Consider the following 23,332-nt stretch of genomic DNA (forward strand, 5'->3'; position numbering starts at 1 on the left):
TAATTTTCTTTACGTGCCCCTCCCTACTCCGGAGTTCCCACAGATTATTATGCAGCAGGAAAATTCCAAAAGTGCGCCAGATTTACGACACGGAGGACTTTTATAAGTCCGGAACCAGCAGGAAAAACCGATATCCGGTTTAGTTCCCGATAAATTTTAATTTTTACTAGCCCGGAGTTTAAGCCAAAACGAGATTTACCGAAGGATTTTATAGGTCAGATTAAGGTTTTTTAATTTTTTTTTCTCCATGTTTCCATGAGAAAATATACTTCTGGTAAATTTAGTTTAAGGTATATAATAAGGAATGGTAAGGTTTGCTTGTTATAATTAGTTTTAGTAAGCTTCCAGTAAAGGAATTCATAGAGAAAATTGTTTTTTTGAACCCTTAATGTTTGAGGTATTTTTTGAGGATGTTTAAAACAATCCCTACATCCATAACTGTTCTAGTAAGACTACAATGGCCTGTATTTTCATATTCTACACCTTTTTCATATGTAAATAACAGCAGTTACACGAAACGCCAATTTTCATGACTATATGTATGGAAATAAATCGAAAAATGTTCGTTTTTTGACTATTTTTTACTAGATTTTCAAAGGTCTTAGAAAGGTGTAGTACATAATCCAAAACTTATGAAAGTTTTAATACTTGTAGGAAATTTTATGTAGATTTAAAATATATACACCTTCGGAGACTTGGATTCCTTGATTTTGTGAGAAAATTATTTTTTTGAACCTCTGTCTTTGAGCTAAATTCGTCCCATACATCCATAAGTGTTCTCGTAAGACCACAATGGCCTGTATGTTGTTATTCTATGTCTTTTAATAAATAAATAACAACAGTGACATGACTATATGTATAAAAAAAGTCGAAAAAATGCCCGTTTTTGACTATTTTTTACTACATTTTCATAGGCCTTGGAAAGGTATTAAACATAGTCCAAAAATTAAGAAAATTTTAATACTTGTATAAAATTTTATGCAGATTCAGAATATATACATTTGTAAAAAAAATAATTTTTGAGCCCATGTCTTTCAGGTATTTTTGATGATGGTTAAAGCATCCCTTGCATCCATTACTGTTCTCGTAAGACTACAATGCCATATATTTTCTTACTCTACGCCTTTTAATTAGTAAATAATTTAGTTTAAACAAAATTGGTGACATGGCAAAAATCCCACATTTCCATATGTATGAAAAAATTCAAAAAATGCCCGTTTTTTTACTATTTTATACTACATTTTCAAATGTTTTAGAAAGATAGTAAACATAGTCCTAAAATTATGAAAACTTTACTACTTGTAGGAAATTTTATGTAGATTCAGAATATATATCACTTTTAGAGGCTTGAAAACTTTGGTTTTGTGAGAAAATTAATTTTTTGAATCCGTGTTTTTGATCTATTTTTTGAGCATGGTTCTATCCCTAACTGTTCTCTGTTAACGATCCCAATGGCCTGTATTTTTTATTCTACGCCTTTTGATAAGTAAATAACAGCAGTTTTAAAAAAATCGGTAACAATTTTCTTGACTTTGTGTGAAAAAAAGTCAAAAAAATGCCCATTTTTGTCGATTTTTTATATATTCTCAAAGGTTTGAGAAAGACAGTAAACATAGTCCTAAAATTATGAAATTTTCAGTATTTGTAGGAAATTTTATGTAGATTCACAATACATACACCTTTGGATGCTTGGATACCTTAATTTTGTTAGAAAATTAATTTTTTAAGCCCTTGTTTTTTAGCAATTTTTCAAAAGATTGCTAGAAAAAAAAATAATAGAAATAAAACTACAATGAAACTGGTAGTATAGTCAATAAAATGAATAACTTTGAATTTTGACCGTTATTTCTTACCAACACGGCAAATATAAAATCCCTCTGTCAAAAAAGTTACTGATATTCTTTAAATTGAGTGCCTGAACGAATCAGATAGGTAACTCTTTTTACTTTCGTGAAATAGAAAAGGAAAATAATAAAACAAGAGACAGTTTTTCCTCTTCTTCCAAAAATCAACCCGAAATGTCATAATTGTCAAAGGTAAAATGTCATCAGCTTTTGACATTTCTAAATATCAGACCAATGCCGTCTCTAATGGAACAGCCTCTGGGCGAGATTTATGACGTCACGCTAGTTAGATACTATGGATTAATAAATATGTTGTTGAATACATGGAAAACATAACTATTCCCCGTATTTTTGGTTTGTATTTTAAAATCAAAGTTTGTTTTTCAAATACAAACCAAAAATACGAAGATTAATTATGTTTTCCATGTATTCTACAACATATTTATTAATCCGTAGTATCTAACTAGCGTGACGTCATAAATCCCGCTCAGAGGCTGTTCTATTAGAGACGGCATTGCGTCAGCATGGCTGCAAGTTGCTAACCTAATAAAATAAACACTGAAAAAGCCCGCGGGAACTATCAAATTCAAAGTTATTCATTTCACAGACTATATCATTGTAAATATGATACTGGGTACACTATTTTAAACGCAAAATGGAGCAGTGTTTTCTACAATTGTGTCGTTTATTACAATTTTTTTCCGTGTATATGTCTGACTAGGTTTTACATGAGTTTCCACAACATTTGATGGCGAAAGAACTGCCTTACCATACAATGGCATTTTTTTACATTGTATCTCTTTGAAGCGAAGTTATTATTCACTAACTCTGTCTAGGGGAAACCCAGCCCAGTTTCCCAGGTGATTTATTTCTCTTTCTCTGTACTTCACATGGACGTAGCGGTTGGAAACGCGATACGTCCGCCATCGGAGCGTTAAAATAAATAAAACCCGCTCTTAGATAACGTAAATTAGAAAAGGTTTTCTCGTTTTTCCACGGAGGGAACAGTTTAATTAACTTTGAAATATGACCGCCTGAGAGCGCTGTTTCCATATTGTCCCGACCGCTGCTGTTGCCTGCTTTATTTTCCACGTTTTTCCAAGCGTTTTCCGTTTTGTTATTGCAGAATTGTGGGTTTACAGCGATTGTACGAAATTTCGTATTTTATTTCTCTCGCTTTTTTATTTTTCAATTTTTTAACATGTTTGTTCTATTTTGAGGGATGTGGTTTTAAAGGTAATGTACTATTTTTAGTACATTCTCTTTGTATATTTTTTTAATGGTTTCGCAGATACAAGCAGCATTATTTTATATGGCTCTTTCAATGGTAAAATACGAGAGAATAAATAATTAATTTATAAATTTTTATCAAAGCCACCCAGTGATTTTTCTCTCGTATTTTACCGAATTAAAAATGTTCATTTTTTAATTCTCTTCCTAATAAAAAATAATATACAGGGTGTTCCATTTCAAAAAAAAACGGAGAAAAATTATTTTATAATTTAGAAAGTTTGGCGTAGAATTTTGAACATCCTGTATGATTTACGGTGACCATATTTATAGAAAAATAAGTACAGACCATCTAAAGTAAATACATAATATAGTTTTGATTTCAGAACAGTTCTTGTATTTTTAAATTTTTTTTTCAAAAAGGCTGAATAATATATTTATTTTTCTTTATTTATTAATATCCCTGAAACTATCAAATCGTATTTATTCATATCTTAGGATTATATAAACTGATCTGAAAGAAAGCCAAAAATGCAATAATATACAGGGTGTTCCTTTTAAAAAAATCATCGCGACCCACTCACACTTTTTTGAGCCATCCTGTAGAAGAATTTTCCTGAAATACATCCTAGTACTTTACAGTTGAGGGTTGGAACCTTTGGTGTTACACAGCAAAATAAAAACACTAAATCACCACAATACACCAAAACACTTTTACGTTTACACTGGACGCGCGTTTCGCTAACCATGTTAGCATCATCAGCAGATGATTATAAACTAAGTTTATAATCCGCTAAGTATAAACTGAGTTTATAATCATCTGCTGATGATGCTAACATGGTTAGCGAAACGCGCGTCCAGTGTAAAAGTAAAAGTGTTTTGGTGTATTGTGGTGATTTAGTGTTTTTATTTTTTATCCTAGTACATACTCTAGGTTTGCACTTAAAGAAAAAAGTTTTTTATTCTAAGAACTACAGATGTATAATACTATGTGATCAAAAAATTTATATAGGAAGTACTTAGGAGTTTTTTTTATCTGTACAAGTTAAAACTAGATCGATCATTTAACTTTTTAATCATATAATACCTCACAATATAAACGGAAAAAAAACAATATAAAAAAATAAATATTTCCTAAAACATAATCAAAAAATAATACAAATTTGGTCTTATAATTAGAAATTAGCTACTATTAAATATCTTACTAAAGAAAAATATAATTTTAACCCAAAAATAACATTTTATGCTGGTATAAGTAAAAATTACAAACACTAAAGCAGCATAGTATTGTGTGCTTCTTTAGGTGTTGCATCACCAGCCGAACTACCCGAATCCAACCCAAAAGTTTCTCTAAAACACTTTTTAAAAGTCTTCTCGTAAACATACAATAACACCAATAAAATACAAGCATTACTATACCCCAAGAAATAAGTTGCACTGATCAAATCATAGGAAATTCTCAGCATCAAAAAAAGCTGACCATAAAGACATAACCAATTTGGTAGCCAACACACGAAATATGAAGTCACTAAAAGCAGTTCTAAGTTTGATTTCTCTATAACTACACTAGAGAATTTAACCTTGTAACACCTGAGAAGTAAAATAATGCTTATCAGGAGAAATACTATGAAGTATCCCATAAAAAAGCACATTAAAGTTAGAGGGTACGAATAGTTATTAATGCAGAGCGTTACACTTATTACCGAAACTACAAAAATAAGTAACCAGATTATCGTGATGGTGAACTTGTATGAATTCCTGCACCTCGTAGCACATGATTGCTGACAATACGTCGTAGTGTACCAGTCCATGAGCAAGACAGCAACAAAAATCAAGTTTCCAAACAAAATTCCGTTTAGTGTTTCGTCCCAAACACACAAAATTTCGTAGGATATGTCCTCAACCCATCCGAATAAATTCAAAGATGTTGGAGCTGAGATCAGTACGAAAAAATTACAAAAACACCAGTTTGCTAGGTATATATTGGTCCTGGTGTAGAGGATTGGTGATTTTGAGATGACGAACACTATGATTATGTTGGCTATGGCTGCGAGGATTGCTGATATGGCATTGATGACGTCCAGTGGCGACACTGGGATGGTGTAGGTGGTGTCCCCGTCAAATGTAGAGTTTTCTGTGAGATTTGCTATGCCTAGGTCCATTTTTGGCTAATCCAGGAATCTGGAACAAGAGATAATAATGATAAGTTTAGATTTTGTCATTCGATTCAGAGTTTCAGTCATTTTCTATCGAATAAAGTAAAAAAATACCGAGGCTGTCATTTAAAATTCTAAGTTTGTAGTCATTTCCGGTGAAACAAGAAGTGACCGAAAACAATTCAATACGTCAATGAATCCTAATTTATGTCATATTCTAACATACCAAATCTCGCTTTTTTATCTGAAGAAATAAAAAGTTATAGGGGGGCGAGCCACTTTTGAGACGCACCCGGTATACACCATTTAAAATAATTTTAAATCTCATTAAAAAAAATACATTCTTTTTAAGAGCAAGTTTAAGCACTAAGCATCATAAAAAACTGTAGAAACGTACGGGCCAATTAATGACGTCTAGAGATTGACCTCGGCAAAATTATCATCGGTTGTCATTCCCAGCCATCTTTGACGCCCTTTTTTTTCGATCTGCTGCATATTTATATTAATTTTCTGAGCTATGTACGGAATTGTATCAAAAATATTTATTAGATAGAAAAATTACGAACTGATTTATTAATTTATTTGCTATAAACCCTAAATTTCGTGAAATATTTTTGAGATATCTTGGCTGATCTAGAGGAATTTAAATGGAATCAGAGTGGAGTAAGTTATAACTCCTCGTCAACCCTCAAATGAAAATTCCAGGGCATATCTTAGCTTCCCCTCCCCCCAAGTTTCCCTCAGGTCTTCATTATTGCCATCATTCATCTTTATTTTCCTGAAGAATCTTAATAATCTAAGAGTAAATACAGAGAGTTTGATAAACAGATTTCTTAAAAGATACTTAATAATTAAATAAAATTAAGAGACACTTCATTTTTACAGAAAAATTTTCTCACAGACGTACAGGGTGGTTCAAATTCGATGCTCATCATTGGGATTTCGGAAACCGTAAGAGATACAGGATCGGTTAGTGAACTTTAACATAATAAAAATGATTTACGTTATTAACTAATATACAGGGTCCTGCAATAGTGCGTCGGGCAACTGTAGCTCCTAGAATAAAACACTTGGGAATCTTTGTACTAGGATGTATTTCAGTTGTATTTTAATATTTTTCTGTATTTTAAATATTTTAACTTCCACAGGGCGGCTCAAAAAAGTGTGAGTGGATCGGGATGATTTTTTTTAATAAAACACCCTGTATCTTATCACATTTTGAGCTTTGTTTCAGATCACTTTAAATAATCCTAAGATATGAGTAAATATATTTGGATAGTTTCAGAGATATTAATAAATAAATAAAAAATATATACAGGGTTGTTCACCACATACGACACGGAGTATTGTAGCTAAACGATTAGATTTTTACAAATTGTAAATTTTGGGTTCGTTGAAGGACTATTAGAGCTACAATTTAAAAATATTTTTACATGATACAGAGTGTCCCAAATAAATAAAAAATATCAAAGTTGTATTTTTTTAAATGGAACACCCTGTATATTATTACATTTTTAGTTTCTACGATTAAAATAAAGGTAAATTTGATTAGGGTTTATTATACTTAAACCTTGCCGTTTTTGAAATATTTTCAATTTTGTGAAATTGCAGTAAAAATTTTAAAGCTTCATTTCTCCAAGGGTATCAAAGTTTTTAATACTGAATATTTAATGAAGTTTATTTATTGATCAGTTATTGTGTTGCAATAATAAAAATAATACTACCTTATACAGAGTGTCTAAAAATTTATTTTAAATAATTATTAGCTTCAAACGGCAATAACTTCTTTAATTTAAATGGAATGCCCTGTATATTTTAGGAGAATCAGATGCACAATTAAATTGTCTATCAAATTGTATTATACCATTTTTTACCTATCCCTTCAAGTTTTCGTATAAAATGCATTTTCTTATAATTTAGACCTCATTTATCAATATATCAATGGAATATTGACATTTTAGATTGTTTTTAAAGCAACAAATGTACAAAATGTACAGACTAGTAATATTATCGTTTTTAGCAAAACGATAATATTACTAGCCCATTTGTATGCAAAAAGAAAACTATTTAAATCTTTATAAAAGAGTATACCATTAATTAAATATAACACCATTATTTGCGCCCATATACTAATTAATTACATACTTAATTGTGTTCGTTATTAAATTATTATAAATAAATGTGGATTTGAGTCAGAAATCAATATAATAATAAGTTATCAAATTAAAGTCTCTGTAGTTATAAATAAGCATTTATTAAAAAATGAAATATCATTTTTAAGGTGTTACTTTTTATCACACTGTCTAATGCCCATACAAAATTCAGTTTTTTAGTATTTGGAGCAATTATTATTAATCAAAGCAAACAGTCAGTTAATGTTGTTTGAATACTGGAATCATATTAACTGATCCTCTTTAACAAATATTTAAACAGTTTTTTTTTATTTTTTAATGAAATAAACGAATTATATCGACAATATTAGTATCTGTACTCTTTAAAAATTTGGTACATCTTTAAAAATAATCTAAAATGTCAATAGTCCATGGGTATATTGATAAATAAGTTCTAAATTACAAGAAAATGCATTTTCTACGGAAACTTAAAGAGATAGGTAAAAAATGGTATAATATAATTTGATAAACAATTAAATTGTGCATCTGATTCTCGTAAAATATACAGGGTGTTCCATTTAAATTAAACAAGTTATTGCCGTTTGAAGCTAATAATTATTTAAAATAAATTTTTAGACACTCTGTATAAGGTAGTATTATTTTTATTATTGCAACACACTAACTGATCAGTAAGTAAACTTCAGTAAATATTTAGTATTAAAAACTTTGATACCCTTGGAGAAATGAAGCCTTAAAATTTTTACTGCAATTTCACAAAAATGAAAATATTTCAAAAACGGTAATGTTTAAGTATAATAAACCTTAATCAAATTTACCTTTATTTTAATCGTAGAAACTAAAAATGTAATAATATACAGGGTGTTCCATTAAAAAAAATATTAAAAATACAAGAACCGTCCTGAAATCAAAACTAAAAATTGTATTTGTACGAAACTAAAAATGTACAAATTTCTATACAAAAATGTACTATATTTTTGGACAACCCTGTTGACTATATTTTTTTTTGTTCAAAACCTTATTAAAAAATCTTTGACTTTGGAAACAAAAATAGTCAAAAACAATTTGGATACAGAATTTTAATGATTTTTATGAAATATCTTGAAAAAAAAAAAGAGGGTAAAACAAATAAAATGGATATTGTATGTATTGGTTCTGTGGTATTATTATATCGAAAAGGAATATATGGGCGTCTATCTATCTTCTCCTGATTTCTTTAATAAAAGCAATATATATTTTCCAATATCCGGCAGGATATCTATCTATAGGGCGTAAAAAATGAAAAGGTTCGACCTTAAAGGTTTCGATGATCGTATGTCATCAAACTGTCTACTACGTAATCGACGAATAGGATATTGTAAAGGAAATACACAAATTTTACCTTTTATTCCATTTTTGGATCCTTGGACATAAAATAAGGCATTTATTATAAGCGTTAAATATGTTTAAAAGCCTTTGGTTTTTCAGATATTCAAATATGCATGCTATAATAGAAAAGATTTTCAACGCCCTGTACAGGGTGGGTCAAATTCGACGCTTTTAAATGGAGACACCCTTTTCTATAGGAGATAGACAAAAACTAATATCGGTGTCTGGAGCTTAATTTTTGTCAAAAACATGATGATGAAAACCGCACATCGATATCTGTTACCGTTTCGGAGTTACGGGGTGTTTTTCAAAAATATGCATTTTTAACAAATCGCTGTAACTTTTTTGCTATGGAAAATTTTGTATTTTTATGAAAACATTTCCAAAGCACCTTTTTACGTAGAATTTAATGGTTTAAGTATATTTTTTTTTAAATTAATAATTTAAGAATTACCAACAGAAAATTTGATTTTTTATATGGGACACCCGGTATATTTTTAATTTATTGAAAAGAATTTAAAATTACCTTTCCAAAAATATAACACACTTGATATTTTTGATATTCGAGATATAGGGTATATAAAAATTCGCCCGCTTTAAATAAGTAGGCTTTGAACGGCACCGGCTGTAATGCAAAAAAATTCTGTGAGCATCAATTAAAACGAAAATAATATTTGCTATGAGAGATGCAGAATTTTATACCAATTTAAAATATATTTAACAAATATCAACACATTTAAACTATATCTCATAACAATAAAAATAAATAGCAAACCAGGACATGAGATTTTGCTACAGGTGACAGACGGGGCAGTTTTTGAACATTTCTTGCGGAATTCATTAACTCAGTGGGGGTGAAAGATACCCTCTCATAACTGCTAAGTATTTCTAATTCTTGTCTAGATTATACAGAAGAATAAGGAACCTTTATTCTTAAATATATCCATAGGATTAGATCCATGGACACTAAGTCAGGCGGCCTCGACGGCCAACGGCTGGGTTCTTGGTCAGCTATTCAATTATTCTTGAAATTGGCTGCAGAAATTTGCTGATAACTTTAGCGTTCAGAGGCGGTGCGTCGTCTTGCTGGAAAAATATGTTTTTTAGGTCCATTTTAAAGGCATTATCATCAATGAGGTGTCCAAAGCCTACTAGTTAAAAGTGGCGAACTTTTAAAAAATCTGTATTTCGAAGGGGATTATAACAAAATATCAAGTGTGCTATATTTTTGGAAAGGTAATTTTAAATTCTTTTCAGCTAATTAAAAATATACAGGGTGTCCCATATAAAAAATCAAATTTTCTGTTGGTAATTCTTAAATTATTAATTTAAAAAAATATATACTTAAACCATTAAATTCTACGTAAAAAGGTGCTTTGGAAATGTTTGCATAAAAATACAAAATTTTCCATAGCAAAAAAGTTAGAGCGATTTGTTAAAAATGCATATTTTTGAAAAACACCCCGTAACTCCGAAACGGTAACAGATATCGATATGCGGTTTTCACCATCATGTTTTTGACAAAAATTGAGCTCCAGACACCGATATTAGTTTTTGTCTATCTCCTATAGAAAAGGGTGTTTCCATTTAAAAGCGTCGAATTTGACTCACCCTGTACAGTACTTTTCAGAATTAATTCTAGTGCTGACTTTTAAGACAGTGAAATAAAATTTACTAAAAAATTTGATTGCTTCCTTAAATCTATACAGGGGTATCAAAAATTGCTGGTCTATTTTGAATATTTATTTTCCATAAAAACTTCGTTATTTCAAATGCAACACTCTGTATTTTTTTAAATAGGTCGTCACGGCAATTTTCTAATAACAATTAGTAGCTATTTTCCAAATCATTATTTAAATTTATAACAGTTTACTTTTACAAAATTAACTAAGCAAAAAAAGTTCAATGAAAATCATCCTGTTGAAAAACATATTAAATATATTTACATACCTTACTACTTATCACGAAATTTCAACTATATCACACAAAGAAACACCATTTTTCTTAGTCAAACTTCATAAAAAAAGTGTCGTATCCATAAAAGCCAGGAAAAATCTTCACATTTCAGCACATTTTGAATTATTACCTGGTAATTTCGACAATTTCCACGCCAACTATCAAAAGTACATCTCCACGAAGTACGCGACAGGCAAATTCAATTAGAGAATTGTTTAATTGAGCCAGAATGGCCGGCAGACATGGTACCATTACGAAATTTGACCTTTTATTGACACAATGTAAACTTGGAGGCGCCCATTAGAGCACACACTGTTTAAAATGAGGCTCTGTGAGAAAAATACAGAAATATTTGGACGTTGTTAGCCTATTATTTGTTTACCAGTGACAGGGAATGCTGAAAAATAGTTTCAGAGCTTAATTAAATAAAAATTCTTAATAATAAACGATGTATTGAGACGTAAAAACCATGGGCGTAGTTAAAAAGCAAGAGTTAGGAATAGAAGGTTTTTTAAATTACCAAAAATTGTTTTTTAAACATTATTTACTTCTTGGTACGTCCAAATTAAGTGGAAGTGACTACCAATATGCATATTTTTAATAATTAATGCAGGCAAACCTAAGCTGAAGAAATAGGAAAAGATAAACGAAGAGATATTAAATATATTTATTTTTTATTTTTTCTGCTCCCAACTGAAAAAAAACAACTCTCCGCCTATGTTATATGTATCTATCTTGACAAGTCATTAGTAACTTGAGTCATTGGTAGAGCTGATCTAAATTAGTTATACAAAACTAAATACTTAAGTATCGTATATCGCTAGTAATTATTGTAATATTTATTATTTCACCTGTATACATTAAACAATAAATAGTTATTAGTCATTTTTTAAAAAAATTATATACAGGGTGACGCCTCTCATACGCCACGAAAGCTCCAAGAACGACAGTTTCTATTGAAATGAGATTTTGTGATATTTAGGTTAATTTAGAATCATTTTTTAACATAGGATACAGCTATGAAACTATGAACTCTTCCCGGACACAAACGGTACATTGTGAAACAGGAAATTGTAGAGAGAAACAAGCCCTATAACACAGGATACAACATTTTAATGAACAGTGCTTTCCATAAAATCAATAAAATGAAAAATATACGAAATAATATAAATGTACTGATTTCTTTCGAAAATCGACAACTATGAAACTATGAATTCTTCCCGGACACAAACGGTACATTGTGAAATAGGAAATTGTAGAGAGAAACAAGCCGTATAACATAAGATACAACATTTTAATGAACAGTGCTTTCCATAAAATCAATAAAATAAAAAATACACGAAATAATATAAATGTACTGATTTCTTTCGAAAATCGACAACTATGAAACTATGAATTCTTCCCGGACACAAACGGTACATTGTGAAATAGGAAATTGTAGAGAGAAACAAGCCGTATAACATAAGATACAACATTTTAATGAACAGTGCTTTCCATAAAATCAATAAAATAAAAAATATACGAAATAATATAAATGTACTGATTTCTTTCGAAAATCGACAACTATGAATATATGAACTCTTCCCGGACACAAACGGTACATTGTGAAACAGGAAATTGTAGAGAGAAACAAGCTTTATAACATAGGATACAACATTTTAATGAACAGTGCTTTCCATAAAATCAATAAAATGAAAAATATACGAAATAATATAAATGTACTGATTTCTTTCGAAAATCGACAACTATGGAACTATGAACTCTTCCCGGACACAAACGGTACATTGTGAAATAGGAAATTGTAGAGAGAAACAAGCCCTATAACATAAGATACAACATTTTAATGAACAGTGCTTTCCAAAAAATCAATAAAATGAAAAATATACGAAATAATATAAATGTACTGATTTCTTTCGAAAATCGACAACTATGAAACTATGAACTCTAGCTATATCAGAGTTGTGTTTTTTTGTAATTCAATTTCAAATTTTATCAAAAAAATAAAGATGAGTTTCATTAAAAAACAAATAATAAATTGTAGGGATTTTGGCATATTGAACGTTTTGTAAAAACGATGAATAAATTTTAAATTTCTACAAAAGCTACCTAAATTTTAATTTACTTTGTATATAGCTTAATATTCAGTTATAATATGTACTGAACATTAAACCAAATTGAAATTTAATCCAAAAAGTTATACATGGCCAGAGGAAATTAAAATTGAACATTGGTCAATTTTAAAAACAAGTTACTACTTTTATTTTAAAGCGAACACCCAGTATATTATTTTGACATTCAATGGAGAATTCATGTCTCAGCACCCTGTATTTTTGATTCGATCCTTATAATATAAAATTTTCTATGAACTGCTAAAACCCTGCTACTAAAAAATGGGCAACACTATATAAATAAAACTTAATATTAATAAATAAAATATCATTTTTAGAATTAAGTACTGTTTATTCTCTAAATTTACATTTGACTATTCTACTAAAAATCTTTCTAAAAGGTTGATAAAATTTGGTAAAATACCAAAAAACAACTAGAAAACACGAATACTGCAGAACTACACTAAAAAACACAAGATACTTTGATACTACAACATTACTAACATGCTCAATAAGCTCTATACCGAAGTATAGACTAAAAAAGACACCAAACAATGTAGGAACTACCAAAGCAAAGTCACTTTTTAATGCAAGAATCTGTTTTCTCCCTAATATACATTTCAAAACATTAATTGATAAAACAAATACAAAATACAAGGTAAAATAAGGATAGTTTTTGACTTGAATGATTTTCAAATTCATACAAGACATCGTTGAGTAAAACCCCAGTGTAAAAAATACAAAAAGTATCAAAAGCTTCACCAAAACGTGACTTTTCTCATATTTAACATAAGAAGGATAAAACAAACTCTTCAAAATCCAATCCAGACATAATAAACTATTCAGGTAGATCATTTGAGACAATAAGAAATATATTGATCGACTTACTATGCACACACCAAAAGTAAACTTGAAAATGCTTCTTCTAACGTGCTCGAAAAGGTACCTATCTGCTGGGGAAAGCACTACGTACAGGGTGGCACAAATAATCAACATTAATAAGATGAAATCACGAATATCCGTGAATTTTTTGAGCTTGATCACTGCATAGAGCATGATTAAGTTTGCTACAGTTGCCAGGAAGCATACCAGGAATAACAAGCATTCTCTACAGTAAAATAAGAAAATGCTTTCGTATGTTGACGTTGAATTACTATATCCTGTAAAGTTATCCATAATTTTGTGAGAAATCTAAAAAAAATAAGTTAAATTAGGGTTGGATATATTTAAATTTGAAGTTTTTTACCTTTATTTTACTAAAAAAGTTTCCAGAATCATTTTTAGGACACTAAACAGAACAATGTTTGATAGACTATGTTGGGAAGTGCGTATTAGACATAAAGACCAAACGTAGTTAGGTCTAGTTAAGAAAATTGCACTAAATTGTTAAGTTAGATTAATTTTTATGTTGCAAAGATATTAAATATAATTTTTTTTGTTTCAGGGTCAGCCAAATGAACTGAAACATCTTGTTTCTTCTTTAAGTAAGTATGTACTGTCAATAAGGCAGTATAATTTAATAAGATTTTTTTTATAAATGAATAACTTCATTTAAAGAATGTATATTTAACTATGTTTTTGTTAATAAATTTTTCAAAAATATTTATTTATAACATGATACAAATATCAAAAGGCAGTATATTATGATTAAGTGACAATATATACAACAAATATATTTAAAAAAAACGATTAAAACGTTATAAACAATTTTAATAAATAAAATAAACAGATAGCTATATCTTCTTAGCTAGATAACTCTTCTGGAACGGTATCCAGCCTACTATAATCCAAATCCTTTCTGGATTTACACATAACCTTACAAAAAGCCAACTTAAAGAACTTGTTTAACTTAAACAACTTATAAATCAAGACAAAAGTAGCGCTGTAAGCCATATATTCAAAAATAAACGAATATACCTGCCAAATATCCAAATCCTCGATATGATTTGCATCTAAAATGTTTAATAAGTTATAATAAACAATTATTGGAAGGTAGAACAAGAATACAAAGCTTGAAACTTCCAAAACTATTCTTAGGAGTTGTGTTTGAATATTTTGCAACTCTTTTTTCAAACTCATTGCTATTCTGATTAAAGCCAAAAGCAAAAGGGCATATGTTACGGTGACTATAATAAAACTGACATCAAATTTGACTTTTTTGGTGCTACCAAAACATACACCCGTTACAATAAACAAAAATAGTACGTGTATAATATAGAGACTTCCTATAAAGTACTTGTACCCATTAAAATATGCAGTTAGCAAGTTATTTTTGCAAGAAATCCTGATATATTCGTCCAGAGCGTACATAGCTATGAACATTATGCAGAGGTTCAAAAAGTAGTTTTCTATTTGTACCAATGTGCAGTACCAGTTCACTTCCAAGTACCCCTCGAAAAATATGTCCATTACAACATGAAGTATGGTGTTTGAGGACAAATATATGATGTTGCATATGGCGTAATGAAGTAGGTATACGTTGTTGCGGGTTTTCAAAGCGTATGTACTATCAATAGGCAGTATAATTTAGTAAGATTTATTTTTATAAATAAATAACTTCATTTAAAGAATGTATATTTAACTATGTTTTTATTAATAAATGTTTCAAAAATATTTATTTATAATATGATGCAAATATCAAAAGGCAATATATTATGATTAAGTGACAATATATACAACAAATATATTTAAAAAAAGGGATTAAACATTATAAACAATTTTAATAAATAAAATAAACAGATAGCTATATCTTCTAGTTAGATAACTCTTCTGAACGGTATCTACTATAATCCAAACTCTTTCTGATTTACATAACCTTACAAAAGCCAACTTAAAGAACTTGTTTAACTTAAACAACTTATAAATCAAGACAAAAGTAGCGCTGTAAGCCATATATTCGTAAATAAACGAATATACCTGCAAATATCCAAATCTCGATAAGGATTTGCATCTAAAATGTTTACTGTTATAATAACAATGTTGGAAGATAGAACAAGAATACAAAGCTTGAAACTTCCAAAACTATTCTTAGAGTTGTGTTTGAATATTTTGCAACTCTTTTTCAAACCTATTGCTATTCTGATTAAAAGCCAAAAGCAAAAGGGCATATGCCATGGTGACTATAATAAAACTGACATCAAATTTGACTTTTTGTGCTACCAAACATACACCCGTTACACAAACAAAAATAGTACGTGTATAATATAGAGACTTCCTATAAAGTACTTGTACCCATTAAAATATGCAGTTAGCAAGTTATTTTTGCAAGAAATCCTGATATACTCATCCAGAGCGTACATAGCTATGAACATTATGCAGAGGTTCAAAAAGTAAAGTTCTCATTTGTACCAATGTGCAGTACCAGTTCACTTCCAAGTACCTCTCGAAAATATGCGTCCATTACAATATGAAGTATGTTGAGGACAAATATATGATGTCAACTAAAGTTACGAAGTAGGGGTATACGTTGTTGCGGGTTTTCAAAGCGTATGTACTATCAATAGGCAGTATAATTTAGTAAGATTTATTTTTATAAATAAATAACTTCATTTAAAGAATGTATATTTAACTATGTTTTATTAATAAATGTTTCAAAAATATTTATTTATAATATGATGCAAATATCAAAAGGCAATATATTATGATTAAGTGACAATATATACAACAAATATATTTAAAAAAAAACGATTAAAACGTTATAAACAATTTTAATAAATAAAATAAACAGATAGCTATATCTTCTTAGCTAGATAACTCTTCTGGAACGGTATCCAGCCTACTATAATCCAAATCTTTCCTAGATTTACACATAACCTTGCAAAAAGCCAACTTAAAGAACTTGTTTAATTTAAACAATCAAATCAAGACAAAAGTAGCGCTGTAAGCCATATATTCAAAAATAAACGAATATACTCACAAATATCCAAATCGTCGATATGATTTGCATCTAAAATGTTTAATAAGTTATAATAAACAATTATTGGAAGGTAGAACAAGAATACAAAGCTTGAAACTTCCAAAACTATTCTTAGGAGTTGTGTTTGAATATTTTGCAACTCTTTTTCAAACTCATTGCTATTCTGATTAAGGCCAAAAGCAAAAGGGCATATGTTACGGTAACTATAATAAAACTGACATCAAATTTGACTTTTTTGGTGCTACCAAAACATACACCCGTTACAATAAACAAAAATAGTACGTGTATAATATAGAGACTTCCTATAAAGTACTTGTAACCATTAAAATATGCAGTTAGCAAGTTATTTTTGCAAGAAATCCTGATATACTCATCCAGAGCGTACATAGCTATGAACATTATGCAGAGGTTCAAAAAGTAGTTCTCTATTTGTACCAATGTGCAGTACCAGTTCACTTCCAAGTACCCCTCGAAAAATATGTCCATTACAATATGAAGTATGGTGTTTGAGGACAAATATATGATGTTGCATATGGCGTAATGAAGTAGGTATACGTTGTTGCGGGTTTTCAAAGCTTTATATCTTCTTATAACGAAAATGAGGATGGTATCTAAGATTATTGCTATCAAACTGATTATAATTCCTATGGATATGGTGGTGGTACGAAGAGTTTGGTGGGTACCATTGTGGTATGTACCGTGTTGGTCGTGGGTGATGTATTCTTCGTCTAAAGATGTCGGTGATTTGTTTACGTACATTTTGTTTTCTTCTGAAAAAAAATAAGTCAAAATTAAAAATTTCCATCGAGTTGTTCAATATATTTTGTTCTGGAGGTCCGATGTTGCCGATTTTTTAATTTTGATTAACGTCATATTTTTGCTAAAGTATCACATTTTCCAAAAAACCAATTATATTTTAATTTTCTCTAAAACGGTATGGAAATTTGCAATAGTAAAAACAGGGATAACCGTTTTAAAACAAGCAAAAATTTATGTGAAGAATGCATTTGTAAAGATAATCCGGGGACATACCGTATATGGTTCTTTCAACAGTAAATTGTTACGAAAGCCATATAATGATGTTGTTTTGCTTCTTTTTATTTTTAAATACACAAAAACATACAAAAGAAAAATAATATACAGAGCTCCATTAAAAAAAATAGAAAAAATACTTCTACGTATTTTAACAATTTTCACATCAAATTTTGACCACCCTGTATAATTTAGGATTACGATATTTATAGTAAAGTAAACTGTAGTTAACTCCGAGCCTTGTTTTTAAAAACCAAAGGCATCTTTGTAAAAATTTTGCTAAAATATAAATATGCAAATTCTAGTAAAAAATAATAAATTATTTGAAATGAAAATATGATTAAAAACATTTTAAAATAACTATGTGGTCTTTTGGGCTGCTTAAACTTGGAAAAAATTGCTTGTAAATTACTTAATAAGAAATTTAGACTGAAATACAACAGTGTAATTGATAGTTGAGGTCATCTAGTGGGTGTTGAAAATAAACGATGATCTACTGTGCCAGTTATTTTTTAATACGGTTGCATATAAGGCGAAAAATACGTCTGTAATTCAAGCAATCGCTTTACCAAACATATTTATTTCTATACAGGGTACTGCAAAAGTGTGTGAGACGTCTGTTGATTCTGTAAGAAAGAACTTATGGATCTAAACTCTGTACTAGGACGTATTACAAGAGAAAAAAAATGTATTTTTTTTAAATGGAACATCCTGTATAATATTTCGGCATTCTAAAAATATAATACCAGATGTTTCTAAAAATTGACTCATCCCTATAACTTTTTTATTTTTTTCAGATAAAAACCAGATTTGGTATTTTCATATATGACAACCTTGGTATTTTTTTACTTTATTCGATAGAAAATGACACCCTGAAAGAATATGACATATCATATGTCAACTTTTGATATTTTCGTATATGGTTTATTTGAAATAATTGTAACGTGCGGTTCGTAACAACAATTTGACTCGAAATACCGAGTGTGTGGTACCAAATTATTCGTAAAAAAATGCTTTTTCCAAATATGCTAATGAGCTCAATAAAAAATTGAGATATGATTAAAAATACGATTTGGGCATCTTTTAACCGGCCAGGAAAAGACACGAAAAACATTAGACGAGCAAATCTATTTTTCCAAGGCTCCTTGATTAAAAATTAGTGTTTTTAACCACGGCACTCTAGATTGAAATTTACAATACGATTTTTTTATAAGCGAAAATGTCAAAAGTTGACATACGTTTTTATTCTATTCACAGTTTAAAATCACAAGTTGTAGTCATTTCCGGTGAAACAGGAAATGACCGAAAACAATTGAATACGTCAATCAATCCTAATTTATGTCATATACTTACATACCAAATCTCGTTTTTTTATTTGAAAAAATAAAAAAGTTATAGAGGTGAGCCACTTTTGAGAAACATCCGGTATTATATTTTTAGAATGCTTGTAACGAGGAAAAATAAAAAACTACAGTGTGTTCCATTTAATTCTTATATTTAAAGTTTTTTATCTCCTCCAATAGGTAAGCCTGCAAGTATGGCACTAAATAAGTATATCAGAAAATCCTATACATCAAATATAACTAGAATTTAAATAAGTAAACTAGCATTGGTCGTTTCTACCTGATACACCCGGTATAAAAGACTTTTGTTGGAAAAAATATGCAACTAAAAACAGCAATCATGTTTTTTTTTTTGTGATAATAGTTTACTACTAAATTAGATTCAAAAAAATACTTTTAAAAACCCTGTATAAACATATTTATTATTAAATCCAATAAACTAAAAGTTCAATTATTGTATTTTGAGTATTTTGTGCATTTTACTATAGTATTTTAAGAGATATCTAAGTACAAAAATTAATTTTACTTACAGTTTTACTTTTCTAAATCTATCCTAGCCTGATGATGTCTAAACCACTAACCAACAATTATTTTTATCCGCCTCATTACAAGCTCTCTGTAATTGCTACCATTTACTCCAATAATTTCTAAAAGGTTACACAGAACATCATAAAAAATCTTACACCTACATTGCTCCACAATTTTAGAACAATTTCCTCAATTATATCGTTTAAAAATCGTCAAAAATCGAATTTTAATACTGACATATACTAAAAATTAAAGAGAAATAAACTATATATCAACAATAAGAGAGATGATGTTTATAGATTTGTTTTATTAGGATGGCATGGATGCTGTTTACCGCCGATTTGAAACATGCGTAGTATCTGAGAAGCGCTCGAATTGTTTATGTGCATAATTTTGCATTTGTTTGTAATTTTAAACAGACAGGTGGTGTGTAATGTATGAAATAATCCTTTGTTTAGATCATACACAGGCTGTCTCAATATAGACACAAAATATATACAAACTTATATGGAATCATCTAGTATTTTTCATAATTTTTGAGATGTATGAAAATGTTGTGTTTATGAATAAAACTCAGTCCTTACCAATAATTTTTAATGAAAAATAATTCATATAGCAATAAAAAAAATTAATCAGTTCCCAAAATAAAGAAAATGGTTTCTGAAACGAACTTAAGATTTAAATTTTCAATGGCCAAAAAGCATAAACAAAAAGAAAATTGATAATTTTAATATTCCTTGTTGCCACCTCTAGCACAAATTACCTATAACAGATGCGAAAGAAAGCGACTGCATCGGAAACCGCTCGGCAAACCCGACACGCCTATTGAGTGGTGTAAATACACCAGTCGTTTAGTCCGGAAAGCTATGCTGTGTCGTATTCGCTTGCTGGAATGACATAGTGCGTGGTTATATGTTTTATTTTAAAAATGCGTGTAGGGTTTTTGTTGAACTTTTGAACTGTTATTTCTAAGTTTTGGTAATTTGTATATCTTATTTAAAATGGGATGCAAATGTGTTTATTTATAAGGAAAAAAAAGATATTTATAGTATAAAAAATTAATTTATATAACAAAATTTAATTAAAAATGTGACAAAATAGTTACCAATAGACAGGTTCTATCGGACTTTTTTCGACTATATAAATCTTTATTTGTAAACTTTAATACATCAAATATTTTCAATCTAATAAATCATTTAATGATGTAAATAATGCAATTAATGATGTAATTGAAAATATTTTATGCATTAAAGTTTACAAAAAATAAAGATTTATATAGTCGAAAAAAGTTCGATAGAACCAATAGAAATGTAAATATTTTGTCACATCTTTAATTAAATTTTGTTAAATAAATTAATTTTTTATACTATAAATATCTTTTTTTTTTCCTAATCTCCTACGAACTGATATAATATGACGAGCAATCTATTAAATTACTGTGAGATTATACAGAAAAGTCCACAGACTTCGAGACATAGGAAAATCAAGTCCATTTAGCGTGTGTCCAAATTTTGACAAGTTTTCAAAAATGACAGTTTTGTTTAGACTGACGTTTAATTTCACCTGACTTCTCGGTGAATGATTCTTTTTATGGGGGTACATAAAATCTAAAATTTACGGCCATGAAGAAATTCAAAACTTGGAGCAGTTAAGGCAGAAAATATTTAATGCCTTTGACACTGTCACCCCTGATATGTTATCCAATGTGAGGAGGGGATTTTATGATCGTTTGGGTTATTGTTTAATGCAAGAGGGAGGCACTTTTGAACAATTTTTGTAATTTTTTAAATTTCATTATCCTGTTTTTTTACCGTTTACCCATTACCTACCTTGACGAACATGGGAAAACGAAGGTCCTTTTCAGGACCACAAATATTTTGATTGAGAAAATTGGTAACTTTTTTTTGGATTAAAAAACAAAAGTTGTTAATATAATACCAATTTAAAAGTGTTTTAGTAGTTTTAATACACACTATGATATAAAATTTATTATTATTATAATGTACATTATTAATACTATTGTTCATTCGAAATGGCATTAAGGCCCAATTGCAACAATGATTTAAATTCTTCTTAAAGATAAGTAGAGCTTAGAATGAGCTGTATTTATATTTACTTTAATATTCACCTTAAATGAGGAAATTTAACTGATACAATTTTTGAATTTGAATTGTTTTTAATAATACTAACAATTTTAGTTCAATTTTTAATAAAATTTATTTAATATTAATAGAAATCCAAGAGATTTGAAACCTCTTTTAGCGATTTATAACATTCTCAAATGAATTACAGGTGCCCTTATTTTCTGTGAAAATCACACAGCTTTTTTCATAGTCGCTGCAGTTGCTATAGCTATAAAAACTAATTTTTTAAGGTGTGAAAATTGCGACACACGCTAAATGGACCTGATTTTTCGTATGTCTCGAAGTCTGTGGACCTTTTTGTATGCCTCGATAACATATTGGTGCAGATTATTTTCACCCAAAAAAATAATAACCCAAACTATACATTGATGCGGATTGTCTATGAACTCTTTCTGAAGGTCACAGAAACCTGAACGCGTAATTCGGTGTTCTTTCGCATCTGTTGTAGTTAATTTGTGCCTTTAGCCCTTATGCAAACATCTATCCGCGCTGGCATGCTTCTTGTTAAATTATCCACTATTACAGTTGAGGGTTGGAACCTTTGGTGTTACACAGCAAAATAAAAACACTAAATCACCACAATACACCAAAACACTTTTACTTTTACACTGGACGCGCGTTTCGCTAACCATGTTAGCATCATCAGCAGATGATTATAAACTGAGTTGAGTTGATAATCATCTGCTGATGATGCTAACATGGTTAGCGAAACGCGCGTCCAGTGTAAAAGTAAAAGTGTTTTGGTGTATTGTGGTGATTTAGTGTTTTTATTTAGCTTAAATTATCCACGTTGTCTTCGGGTATGTTTTCCCATTCTGCTAATGCTGCATCAATAAGCTGTGCGAGATTTCCTGGATTGTTTTGACGAGCTCTAACTCTTCTTTTGAGCTAGTCCCACAAGTGTTCGATAAGGTTTAGATCTAGTAAATAGGCAGGCCAGTCCAAAACTATGACATCTTCCGTTTCAAGACGTTCTCTAGTCACTCTGCTGGTATGGGGAGATGCACTATCAGAAATAAAGAATGAGTCCGTATAAGTTTGGTTGTGTATGTTACTATCAGATAGTATTTTAGAAAATTGTAGATGATAGATTATATGTAAGGGGAAAAATTATCCAGTTCTATCAAGACGGAATCATGTGATTTCACTTCCCTGAAGTCATGTGTGTGTAATGCAAGCATGTTGTTAGAGTACTGCTGGTTAGGTTAGGTTAAAAAACCTTTATATTCCTTCAACTTCACAAAAAAATCCAGATCTTGTGAAAAATCACCAAAAAAAAATTTTTAAAAACTTATTTCTCGTAATTTTTGGACACCAATGTGTCCAAAAATTACCACTGCTACTTAAAAAATAGCACACATCAAAAATGCAGCGTAGTATACTCGACAGCACTTGACTGTAAAATCCTTCATATTGAGGGAAATCCTTCAATTCTGACAACACTGTCTCAGGATATAATTAGCAAGTAAGCACTAAATGAAGGTAGAGACTTTTTATTAAGTGAAAGTAAAGACAACCTGTACACATACGTAATTCTTAATTAGTATTTTTCATTTCTTTTAATGACTAATCAGCTTG

The 23,332-nt window shown here is 29.6% G+C and overlaps 1 protein-coding gene across 1 annotated transcript; it reads right to left on the reverse strand.

Annotated features, from left to right (window-relative positions):
- Positions 1-14,384: 14,384 nt before the first annotated feature.
- On the reverse strand, positions 14,385-17,474 carry LOC115886641. The gene is made up of 2 exons (XM_030905889.1): positions 17,273-17,474; positions 14,385-15,279 (listed from the first exon to the last, which is right to left on the reverse strand). Exons 1-2 carry the CDS (start codon positions 17,464-17,466, stop codon positions 14,535-14,537), a joined length of 939 nt encoding a protein of 312 aa, XP_030761749.1. The 5' UTR covers positions 17,467-17,474; the 3' UTR covers positions 14,385-14,534.
- Positions 17,475-23,332: the final 5,858 nt, after the last annotated feature.

This window comes from Sitophilus oryzae, unplaced genomic scaffold (genome assembly GCF_002938485.1).
Source record: "Sitophilus oryzae breed Bouriz unplaced genomic scaffold, Soryzae_2.0 scaffold_494_pilon_pilon, whole genome shotgun sequence".
NCBI lineage: Eukaryota > Metazoa > Arthropoda > Insecta > Coleoptera > Curculionidae > Sitophilus > Sitophilus oryzae.